The sequence below is a fragment of the Aethalodelphis obliquidens genome, unplaced genomic scaffold (assembly GCF_003676395.1).
Source record: "Aethalodelphis obliquidens isolate GAN/ISIS:26980383/991018 unplaced genomic scaffold, ASM367639v1 scaffold34, whole genome shotgun sequence".
NCBI classification, from domain to species: domain Eukaryota; kingdom Metazoa; phylum Chordata; class Mammalia; order Artiodactyla; family Delphinidae; genus Aethalodelphis; species Aethalodelphis obliquidens.
In genome coordinates this window covers 4,502,710-4,515,070 of record NW_020837978.1, presented here as the reverse complement: position 1 = coordinate 4,515,070, position 12,361 = coordinate 4,502,710, and the positions used below count along the sequence as shown (strand labels likewise).

At 50.1% G+C, this 12,361-nt stretch overlaps 1 protein-coding gene across 2 annotated transcripts in view; it reads right to left on the bottom strand.

Annotated features, from left to right (window-relative positions):
• The window catches only part of LY86 (lymphocyte antigen 86), a 51,005-nt gene extending 43,865 nt beyond the window's left edge, over window positions 1-7,140 (bottom strand). Inside the window, exon 1 of one of the 2 annotated variants that reach the window (XM_027128289.1) lies at window positions 6,945-7,140. In XM_027128289.1, coding sequence (XP_026984090.1) covers window positions 6,945-7,071 — 127 coding nt within the window. In that variant the 5' untranslated portion in view covers window positions 7,072-7,140. The remainder of the gene's footprint in view (window positions 1-6,944) is intronic. The other variant, XM_027128288.1, reaches the window with a different exon arrangement.
• Window positions 7,141-12,361: the final 5,221 nt, after the last annotated feature.

Sequence of the window (12,361 nt, the reverse complement as noted above, 5' to 3'; positions counted from 1 at the left end):
TAAGGACTTTTGGGAGGTCAGATCAAGTGAAACTGATTTGGGCAGAAGTGGACCAAGCTGATCCCTTCAAGGGGCGAGAGCCGGTGTTGGCTGCAAGTTTGAATCACAGCGATCAGATGCCACAGTCCCCTGACCCTAGGACACCCCAGGTGGCTGGTCTGTCCCACAGGTACCACCCACAGCCCTCAACTGACTGCCGGAGATGGGGCTTCCCCCAGCTTCTTCACAGAGGATGCTGCTCTCAGGTGTGAGGGAAATAGGGTTTCCCTATGAGGTGAGCATGACATCTGCGCAGGAGGGCTCTGCCGTAAAATACGTTGTTCTCACCCATAGGAGAATGGCCTTTCATTTGCTTCTTTTAATTTGGGAGGTGTCATGTCCAGACACCTTGCCGCAAAAGAGGACTTGGTACCCAAGGCTGATAAACATAGATGTGGGTTTCCTTGTCTTCTGTGGCTGCTACAGGTCCTGGTGGACACCTGGGAAGAGCCATACTGGCCCAGCTTGGAACTTGTGCGGAGAGGGGAGACTGGTGGGGAGGGGTGGGAGGGGGAAACAACCCTTGACTCAGAAGACAACTCTCTCTCCTGCCCAGCCCCCTTTCTCCCTGTGTCTTCCTTCCCTCTCCCTCTCCCCCCTCCTCTTTTTCCTCCTCCTTTTGCTAGTACTTAGGGTTTTCACCTCTTCACCCAAAGACGTCGTTTTTCAGCTGTGCCTTCTCCCTGTCCCCACGCTATGTTTCTGGGATCAGCTGGCATGCCTTTTACTCCATATTAGAGTTCTGTGATAACAGCTTTAGGTCACCGGGCATGGAGTCACTTAGGTTGGTTTGTATCAAGGGCTCAGGTGTGTTACTTTGTTAAGATATTTAATATATATGTGCTTCTGTTTTTATATCTGGAAAATGGAAATACACACCCTTCATACCTCCTAGGGCTATTCATGAGGACTGAATGAGACCTTACAAGTGGAAGGTCTTTATAAATTGTAAAACGTTATTCAGAAGCAGGAGGTCGTTATGGCAACGACGATTCTCTCAACGGGATCCTACAAGTCCTTTGCAGTCGTGGTGGTTTTGCTGCCAAGTTCACTTGGCCATGGAGTTTCTTTATGGCTAGAATCATCCAGGAGACCCAGGACTTGAGGCTCTGATCTGGTGAAGAGCTTGAGAGGTTCTTTCTGACCTTGACTAGGGAGCAGCAAACTTTTTCGATGAAGGGCCAAATACTTAATATTTTCGGCTGTGTGGGCCCTCAGTCACTGTCACACTCCTCACTGTGCCATTGTGGCACAGTTCCAAAACACTTTATTTGTGGACACAGAAATGTGAATTTCATATAATTTTCACATGTCACAAATATTATTCTTCTTTTGATTTTTTTTTTTTTTTTAGCCATTAAAAATGTAAAAACCATTCTTAGCTCGTGGGCTGTTCAAAAACAGGCAGCAGGTGGGATTTGGCCTGTGGGCTTCCTTTGCTGACCTTTGCCCCAGACGACCCCCAGGAGACAAGTGAACGGCCAGGTTGACTGTGAGCATCAGAGAAACCAAAAAGGGGGACATGAAGTGATTTGGGCATGTGTCACAGGTCCTTTACTATTTTTTTTTTTTTTTTTTTTTGTGGTACACGGGTCTCTCACTGTTGTGGCCTCTCCCGTTGCGGAGCACAGGCTCCGGACGCGCAGGCCCAGCAGCCATGGCTCACGGGCCCAGCCGCTCCGCGGCATGTGGGATCTTCCCGGACCGGGGCACGAACCCGTGTCCCCTGCATCGGCAGGCGGACTCCCAACCACTGCGCCACCAGGGAAGCCCAGGTCCTTTACTTTTTATGACTCTCCTCTCTGCCTGGTTGACGTCAAGGCAGGTTAACTGACAACACTGAGGTGTACACTCAAGGCTCTTGCCAGAAAACACAACTTAGATCTCTGCTCTCCAACCCTTATCAAAAACCCCATAACAGCAGCAATGGCCACAAGAATGGTATTTACGGATGGGTCCTGGAGCACCTGCGGCTCACCCGTTCCTATGGGTGTCCAAATTCCCCTTGAGCAACCCAGACCTGCAAGTGCTGTATTCAAGGACGGTTCTACTGTGGCCTTTTGCAAAATCGATCCTGAGTTTCATTTTGGTAATGAGCCCCTGGTCTCCACTGAGGGGCACCACAAAAAGCCGTGGATGTGAGTCACTGTGGCATCTCTTGTAGAGATGTTCTCCAGATGCCACTTGCTCCAGGGAGCAATGCTTCTCACAGCTTATTCCAGGGTCAGGAAAAGCTGGACATCTCCTTGAAAACTGGTTTGACTTTGTAAACAGTGTAATTTCCTTGTTTGATCTGGCTTCAGGGAAGCTCAGAGTCAAATATACCTCTTGTGACGGTGAAATATCTTACAAGTCAGCAGCAGCAGAGATTTACTGAGCATATAGTATGTGCTCAGCACTGTTCACACAGTCCTTTTCACTCAATCCTCACACAGCCCTGAGATGCCGATAAAATGATTAGCCCTATTGTAGTGTGCTGGATAATTGTTCCCAAAGATATCGATGCCCCGATCCCCAGAACCTGTGAATGGTACCTTAAGTGGCAAAAAGGACTTTGCAGAAGTGATTAAGCTATAAGGATCCTGAGGTCGTGAGATTATCCTAATCACAAGCGTCCTCACAGGAGGGAGGCTGAGGGAGACTTGACACAGAAGAAGGAGGGAATGTGACAGCTGAGGCCAGGTGCAATGCTACCGGCTTTGAAGATGCAGGAGGGGGCTGTGGGCCAAAGGATGCAGGGAAGCAGCTGCAGAAGCTGGACAAAGCAAGGAGAGGATCCTCCCCTGGAGAGTCCAAGTGAGGGTGCCCTTTGACCAAGTGAAACTGACTTTGGACTCCTGGCCTCCAAAACTCTAAAAGAATCAATGCACTTCCTTTAAAGCCACCAAACACCAAGGAAACCCACTTTACAATCAAAGACAGGAAACAGAGAGTATTGCCTAGGGGTTGGAATGATTCCAGACCCCAAGCTCCTATCCCTCAGGCCGCTGCCCCCTCTGTTGTAACTGTCCTGACCTCCCCAACCCCCCCGGCTTTATTATTCCCCTCCCCCTCCCCACCCCACCGCTTCCCCTACCGTCTAGTTCATCTTCCGACCACGTGCACTTTGGTGATCCACGTCACATCTTTGTGTGGTAGAAGCAGCACCTCAGTAAACACATTGGGGGACATTTGGGGCATGTATGTGGGGTGGGGCCCCTGGGCTTTTTCTAGCCTGGAAATTGTCTTATGATTTAACAAAAGAAAGGCCCCTGACTGCGTTTGTTCCCCCTTTGGCTTTTATGAAGACTGTCCCTCTCTTCTTTGCTGCAGCGCTAACGGTTGGACAGAGCAGAACTTCTGCTTTTTCAGACACTTTTGCTCACTTCCTGGTCTGCGTTCAGAGCCCCATAACTGATTATGAAATTCTTTCATTCACCTCGAGGATTGTTGTCTTATTCAGAACAGTTTCTAGCTGAAAATCCCCCCTCCCACTAAAATGATAAAACAAAAAGAGAAAGGAAAAATGAAGGATTTTCCGCGCTAAACCCAGAAGACAGTAGATCCTTTATCTTTGTCAGCTGATCCTCCCACATCTGTGCACATGTCGGGACCCCTGATGTGCCCAGGGATGTCTAAACCCCAGGCCTGGATGAAGATCACAACTGAAGGACATGCTATGTCTGTGTCATCAGTGCGAAGGCCTCGAGGGGCTGCCCTGCTGTGAATCCAGCTGCGGGGGTGGCATCTCCATCTGCGGAGGGGTATGCAGCCATTCAGTCCCAGCTAGCTCAAAGACTCTCAAGAGAGGAGGGAGGCCCATCCCTAGAGGAGCTCCCAGGACACTGCTTTCCTCTCTGCTGATCTCAATGTACACCAAAGCTTCCTTCTGACATGAAGCCTGTTGAAATTCTGCTATTTAGCTCCCATGATTTCTTTCCTGGATGATTGATTCTCTAGGCTACAAATCCTGCCTGAAGCCTCAGTTTTCAGTCTCATATCCACGCTCCTACCCTTACCCGAGGAATCTTGCCAAAACGCAATCCTTTCCTCATTGCCAAAAGGATACAGCCCAGCCTTGTCTGGGTCTCTTGGTGTATTAGTCAGGGCTCTCCAGAGAAACAGAACCCATGGAATTACATATATGCCTCTATTCTAGAAAGAGTTATTACAAGGTGCCGGCTCACATGAGGATGGAGCCTGAGAAGTCTCACAATCTGCCCCCCGCAAGCCGGGGCCCCAGGAAGGCTGGTGGTGTCGTTTGAAGCCTGACAACCAGGAGGGCTGCAAGTGGGAGATCAGGGCCCCAGGCCTGCAGCTGGGCAGAGAGTGAACTCAACCTTCCTCTGCCTTTGTGTTCTACTCAGGCCCTCACAGGTTGGCTGAGGCCCCCTCACATCGGCCGGACCATGTGCTTTACTCAGTCCCCTGATTGCAGTGTTAACCTCGTCAGGAAACACCCTCGCAGACACACCCAGACATGAAGTTTAAGCAGCTATCTGGGCATCCCGTGGCCCAGTCACACGGACAAGTAAAATTACCCATCACACCCGGGCTCTGCCCACATATCCCACCTCATCTCTCCCCCTCCCCCACGTCCCAGCCCTACTGCAGCTCCGTGAACTCTAATCCTGGGCACGTTTCCCGAACGTCACACACGCTGTTCTCTGCTGCAATGCTCCTTCCCGCTGCCCACCTCCACTCCATTGGCCTTCTGACAAAATTCTAGAGTAGGCTCTGGAGTCAGACAGGCCTGGGATCAATTTATTTTAATTCCACAAATATTTACCTAACGCCTCTTCTGTGCCACTGGGGATGCGATTCTGCCACTATTACCTTTGTGGCCTCGGAGAAGTTACCTGACATCTCTAATCCTCAGTTTACATGTCTGTAAATAAGAATAACTCTTAGAAAGCCCTTAGCGCGGTGCCCGGCACCTATAACCGTTCTATGAACATGAGATGCTATAATTACCGTTTGTATCATCCTTTAAGGTTGAACTCAAGCTTGATGACCTTTCCCCGATGGGTTTAGGTCCCAATCTCACCCTCTCCAACCATCATGTCCCCTGGTGCCGGACCTGTGCCTCTGTTGCAGCCCTTCACACACAGCCTGTACCCTGGTGCCTGTCTCATCCTCCCACCACTCTTGGACTAGGACTGCGTCTCCACCCTTCCTTTTGCTGAGTGCCCGGAGCAGGGCATTCATTGACCCCACGGCGCCACCACCCCTTCAGAGGGAGGAGTCTTCCCTGGGCGGGCGGGTGAGAAGCTCTCACTCTTTCCCTTATACATCTGCTCCTCTCGTCTCTCATGGCAGGGGCTTGCCAGGCTTGGCCGAATGCTGCAGGCGTCAGGCTGGTCTGAGGGATCGACCAGCCATGGCAACCCTTCACGGGAGGACGAATTGGAAAAACAAATCCCGAGCAGGGCATTCATCTTGAGTCTTGCTTTGGGTCCTGCATCTGCAATGAACAGACAGAAAGCATCCCATCCCCGCAGGCAGAGCAGGAGTCCGGGGATCAACACTTCCAGCATCCAGCCATTCCTTCTCTTTTACGCTAAAAAAATGTGTGTGTGCATTTCAACGTTCGATGTTCCTTCTTTTTAAAAGAGTAAAGTGTGGACCTCTGTGAGGCAGCTCCCTGGGTGGCAGCCGTAGGGATCAGCTTCTGCTCAGTGTAACATCTGCACTACTCCTCAGCTTATCATGCAGCCGACTTGGGTGCTTAAAGAGCATCTCCGTTCCACCTCCTACAGTCCAACAGCATTCTGACTCCTGTCTACCTCCAAAGTGGCCTATTTCACAATGTTATGAGCCAGTCCCCCTAATCTTCATTTAAGCTGTGATCCTGAGACTGGGCTGCTTTCTGGCCACTCAGGCCCCCTTTATGGACTGAATTCCCCAACCCCATCCATATGTGGAAGTCCTACCCCTCAGTACCTTAAAATATGGCAGTATATGGAGTAAGGGTCTTCAAAGGGTGATCAAGGTTAAACGAGGTCATACTTGTGGGCCCTGATCCAATATGACTGATGTCCTTATAAGAAGAGACACAGACATACTAGGAACATGTGGGCACAGAGCAAAGACCAAGCAAAGACAGGAGAAGAAGACGGCCGTCTGCAAGCCAAGGAGAGAGGCCTAAGGAGAAACCAACCCTTCCGACACTTGATCTTGGACTTGCAGCTTCCAGAACTGTGAGACGATACACTTCTGCTGTTTAAGCCTCCCAGTCTGTGGTGTTCTAACAGCTCCAGTAGATGAATATACACTCCAAAGCCTCGGTTCCGACACTGATTACGGCAGTTCCCAGCATTCTATTCATTAGATTGCAATTTTGGTTGGTATCTACGTTTGCCCCATAGGGTAACGTAGCTCATTCCCTTTTGTTATGTCCAGCCCTAGAGAAAATCCTGGCATCGGCAGCTGCCAGATAAGTGTTTGTTGAATGAATGAATGATGTTGCTGCTCTGATAGAAGCTCTGGGAGTGTCATCAGGAGGACAGGAGTGTTCTCCTTTGGCGTAAATGACCTTTTCACTCAACTTGCAAATGAAATAACTTGGCAAGGTGTCCCGGGCGTACAATCGAGGGAGGCGACAGAAGCATCTCTTCCTGATCTTGAACTGGCGATGTTTCACTGTTTGGTAGACTCCCCGGTCAGTCTGTCCTTTTTCGGGCTCTGTGATGTTAATGAATTGCTGTATCTAGACTCTCACTGTCTTTTTCTGTTCCTCTTGCCATACTCTTAAGCTCTCTCCCGGCCGATCGCTGCTTCTGCCCAGGGCTCCCAGGGGTCCTCGCAGACCTGTTTGGCCACTGTCCCCCTCACCCTTCCCCCACCCCAACAAAACACTCCAGCAGCTCACATCTGTGGGCCTTAATTTCCCCATGAACAGAAATGGACATTCAGAAAGCGCTTACCGCAGCTCTGGTAGAGGACTTGCAAGCTCTCATCCCTGCAGGCCGTGTGTGTGGGCCAGGCTTCCCTGCCACGGCCCTGGGGAGACAGCAGAGTCCAGACAAGAAAGGCGGCCATGAGCACCTGCATGGCGAGGTCCTGTGTGTGACCAACAGAAGAATAACTGGCCCAAGAGAAAGAGCCCTCAGGGTGCTCCCCCTCCTCTCATAAAGGGGTGACATGTTCAGTTTCACTTCTCAAATTTGATGCTCCTTGGGGAACCACTCTGAGAAGCAAAAGGCAGTTAGCTGAGGCCTCTGAATGCTGTTCCCCAGAACCTTTGGCGCTTGAATCAATGGGTCAGGCTCGTCTGGGTCCGGGGTGGCTAATGTTTGACTTTCTGCTTTCAAAGAGAGGGGCTAGCAAGTGATGCAGGACCTTACAACTGGGCCCCCAAAGAGCCCTCCTTCCTGCCCCACCCTCCTTACAGCCCTGCCCCCCCGGGTGGGGCAGAGAACTCAGGAAAGCGAAACCACAGGCCTCCACAGGCTTTCCATCACTGGGTCCCCTGTTCCCAGGGGCCTCTGATGTGGGCTGTGGCCCAGGGGCCTGCCTGGGGCCGGCCAGCAGCCTTTGGCATTTGGGGGGCTGCAGAAGGACGTGTGGGATCTGGAATTAGGCTTTTGCCTTGTTGGCGCTTTTCTCTGGCTTCAGCTCCAGGATTAAGATTTCAGAAGCGACTGTGCAGCCGGGAGGACAGGGCAGTGCTCTGGGGGCAGTAGCTGTGGTCTCTGGAGACGAGGTGGAGAGAAGAGCCCTGAGAAGCGAGCTGGGTTCTATTTCTGGGCTCAGCTTGGTGGGAAGGGTGGGGAAGGACGGGGAAGTGAGGGCCTCCCTTTGAAGACCTGTTTTGGTCAGTGGCAGGATTATTAATGTCATGTCCCACTTCCTTTTCAAAGCCAAGAATCTGTCTCTCTATCCCCCTTCCTCTGCGGTCCTGCATCGTGACGGCAAAGTTTCTCAACCCTGATTCCCCACCCCCAGCCCCAGCTCCACCGTAGTTTAAGAGAACCAGAGTCAGGACCAGGGCCGGCAGATTTTAGAAGCAACAGAAAACACTATTTCCCTCGGGAGGAAAAGCGTTTCTCTGAGCGCCCTGGGTAAGTTCACGATTTCTGCCCATGGCTTAAATAAGAATTAAAGGCCTTTCCAAACTTGTTTTTGTAATAAGCGGAATTTAATTATCCGTGAAGACAAACAAATAAGTTGACTTACTTGATGGACACTTTGGATTTCTAGGGAGAGAGCAGGGCATAGTCACCTGGGGATTGATTTTTTTAAGTTCAGTGACATTGGCTTTTAATAGCGATTCTCAAAGTGCGGTTCCTGGACCACAAGTATCAATTCCACCAAGAGTTTGTTAGAAATGCAAGTTCTTGGGCTCCACTCAAGACCCACTGGAGCACGAACTCTGGGGTGGAGCTGCAGATGTGCTTTAATGAGCCCATCACGTGGGTCTGACACACGCTCCAGCTGAAGGACCCCTGGCTTTTGTGAGACTCAAGGGGAAATTAGAGCCCCGCCCGAGAGGTGGGTAAGTTGCTGTAAGAAGAGACAAGGTAGCCCCATCTAGTCTGTGTGGGTGGGAGGGCGGATGGGCTGAGAACAGGAGCTCAGGGGGTGAGAACTTATGGGGAGGGCCGTGGGCTCCAGAGGAAGCCTGAGAGCGCCGCTGATTCCAGGACAGCAAGGTGGAGCCTGGCTTTCCCGAGGGACTTCTGAGAGAGCCTTGTTGAGACAGCTGTGAACAGTCAGCCAGGGGGGCAGTTGAGGCCACGCCCCTCGACCCCGCAGGCAGCACCGCCCACCAGCTGAAGGACCCCGGAGCGCGGGGCAGGGAGCAGAAACCCAGGCAGAGACCACGAGCGGCCCCAAGAGGGAAACGAGATCCTCCTTTTAGGGCCGGGCGACAGATTTTTGTAAATCAAAGGACCTAGCCATGAAAAGAATCATAATTCAGGGGTTGCACTGACGTCTAGAAATATGGACTCTGGTGACGCGGTGGCTCTGGAGGAGTGGTTCTCAGACTTGAAAGGGCATCACCATCGCCTGGAAGGCTCATTCACACAGATTACACAGTCTAAGAAGTCTGGGGTCTGGCCTGAGAACCTGATTTCTAACAAGTTCCCAGGTGAGGCCACTGCTGCTGGGCTGGGGGCCCAGGTTTGAGAACCTCTGCTCTAGATGATGGGATTTGGTCTGCTGCAGAGTGTACAATTTTTAAAAAATCATCTAAGTTCTTTTTTTTTTTTTTTTTTTGCGGTACGCGGGCCTCTCCCGTTGCGGAGCACAGGCTCCGGACGCGCAGGCTCAGCGGCCATGGCTCACGGGCCCAGCCGCTCCGCGGCATGTGGGATCTTCCCGGACCGGGGCACGAACCTGCGTCCCCTGCATCGGCAGGCGGACTCTCAACCACTGCGCCACCAGGGAAGCCCCGGAATAGGCCCCTCATCTAAGTTCTTAATAAAATGTTCTTCTGCTAAACGACAGGCAACATTTTGTAGAACATGTAGCACATCTGTATAGGAATAGGAATAAGCCACTTTCTCTAAGGAGTTCTGCTACTGAGAGCCGCGATTGACCTGAAATCATCAGATACGGCTCGCCTAGCTCAATCAGCACATAGTGTCTTGAGGAGTTCTTTAATTAGGAGCTTCATGAAGACAGTAAAAGAGTTAGCTGAGAAGGTCTTGTTCCCTAACTCTAAAATAAAATTAGGATCAGTTTATGATGGTTATTTAAAATATGGTTACATCTGTGTAAATGGAACTGAATATACCATCAGGCTCTGGTGTTGACTTCCAGCCCCTGAGCATGTCCTGCTGAAGAAGCTGTGCTGTTCTGTCCCGTTCAGATTTCTCTTCTACTCTTTTAAATAATCCTCTTCCTCTGTGTCTCAAGCTGCTTTCTTTCCACAGAGGTTCGCTTGGGGATGCCGCCTTTCTTTTCTTGCCAGGTGGAAACGTTCTCATCAGGCTGGCTGTCACTGACAGCGTTCTTAAGAAAACTCTGATGTTTAAGGAGAGGCTTTAAGAATAAAAGGGAGGCTGAGGGTAAGAGTCCAGCGACATGAGGAAGTGAGGGTGAAGCTCCTCCACAGGAGAAGATAAGATTACACATATATATGGAATCTAAGAAAGAAAAAAAAAGGTCATGAAGAACCTAGGGGTAAGACGGGAATAAAGACACAGACCTACTAGAGCATGGACTTGAGGATATGGGGAGGGGGAAGGGTAAGCTGTGACAAAGTGAGAGAGAGGCATGGACATATATACACTACCAAACGTAAAATAGATAGCTAGTGGGAAGCAGCCGCATAGCACAGGTAGATCAGCTCGGTGCTTTGTGACCACCTAGAGGGGTGGGATAGGGAGCGTGGGAGGGAGGGAGATGCAAGAGGGAGGAGATACGGGAACATATGTATATGTATAACTGATTCACTTTGTTATAAAGCAGAAACTAACACACCATTGTAAAGCAATTATACTCCAATAAAGATGTTAAAAAAAAAGAACTCTGCAAAAAAAAATATATTACACCAGGTTACTGGATTATGCCGCAGAGAGCGAGGGAAAGGAGAGACAAAGGAGTGGAGGGAAGGAGGGAGACGTGAGCCGCTGAAAGTTCGCTGCGGGGTAGGAGGAAGCAGCTGGGAGAGCCCAAGGTCATCTAAGGACAGACAGATTCTAAATTACTTGCTGTGGGGATGCTGTGTGATGCCCTCTCCATCCTGTGACTCTCACAGGTTCAGTGGAGACTTACACACTCCAGGAATGCACGTGTACACACCTGTGTGCATGTGTGCGCGTGTGCGTGCACGTGCATGCGTGTGCGTGTGTGTGCGTGTACTGAGAAAAGGACAGGGTTTCACTTTGGCCTCAGCTTGTGTTTCCCCAGGAAGTACAGCTCCCTTTGGAAAGTGGTTCAGTCCCGGGGTGGGCCCCGCACTTTCGCAGTGCACGACAGGGGCTTCAGGCCAATTCTATCCACCTTTCGCGTGCCAGCGGCTGGCCGACAGCCGTGACTATACAACCCTGCTGATAGAGGACTCTCGCTAATAGAGGCAAATGTGTCTTCACCGTCTTTTGCGTTCAACGGTGGCTGCTCTCCTTTAATGCCCTTCCAATATTTATGATATTAGGTGACATTTTCCCTTCATATAGCCCTGCCGCTTTGCTCCCTTTCTCTGTGGCCTGTCCCTGGGTTTCTGCCACGTTGCAGAGGGAAGAGACAGGTGTGATCTCTTCTCACTTTTGTCTTCCAGATTGAGTGCCACCGAAAAACCGTTCCCCTCGTGTGTAGAAGTCAGGAAGCTGTGCTACTTCCTGTGTAACACCATTTAGCGCCACCCCGCAACCCCCTCCAGGGCTAACAGCTGAGGTTTTGCTTTTTATTTTCACGCCTACTGTTTGTTATGTGGACTACACGAGCCTCTTGTAGGGTTGGTACCGGCCAGCTAGGCTTTTCAGTAGAGTCTTTCCACGGTCGCCCAGGCTTCCGGGACATTCATCCCAAGGAAAGTGTGAGATCCTGCTAAAATCCCTTGGAGTCTTGATATCATGGAGTATATGTCTGTATCTGATAGAAAAGCATAGAAACAGTCTGCTTTCTACAGAAAACAGGGGAAAATGCATCTATTCATCTACTTGCTTCAGATTCATTCGCTCGTTTGTTCAGCAAATATTTATGAAGCACTGCAGCATGGCAGCTACGATCGCGAGTGCCAGGAAAACAGAAAACAAAGTCTTGGTTATCATAGAGGGCGCTTCCTAGTGGGGGCAGACAACAGTCAACAGATTTATTTAGTATCATTGTTTATTAAAGAGACTTTGCTTCTTGAAAGATTGCTTGGGTTTTCCATAGAAAATTGGACGGAGCTTTCCAAAATATTTTCAACTTATTGCATATATACACTAAATTAAAAAAAAAATACCACAGCTTGGAAGCTCACCAGGGCTTTCTGATAATTGCTCCAACAGACAAACTGTAGCAGGCCTATCTGAAATATCGCTCCCCGATTTCCTTATTATTGCCCCGTTTATTATCATTACTAATGTTTAAGCAACATTTATTCATGTTTAATTATCCTGGAGACACTACATGCAAAGTACTTGGTTTCTAAACGGATCTATAAGTCCTATGACAAACTACAGACAGAAATGAATTTTGCTTGTTTGAGGAACACCTGTGCTGGACCAAGGAGGAGGCGGGCTCTGCAGGTCCATCTGATCAATTTCCCAATGATGAAAAGAGCAAACTGCAGTATCTGATTAGGGCAGAAGAAACTGCTCCGAGATTCAGGGAGGGAAGGTCTAGTCTGAAAGGACTGATACCCGTTGCCTAAAAATTCTCTACAGCATGGGACAAACCAGCAACTTGT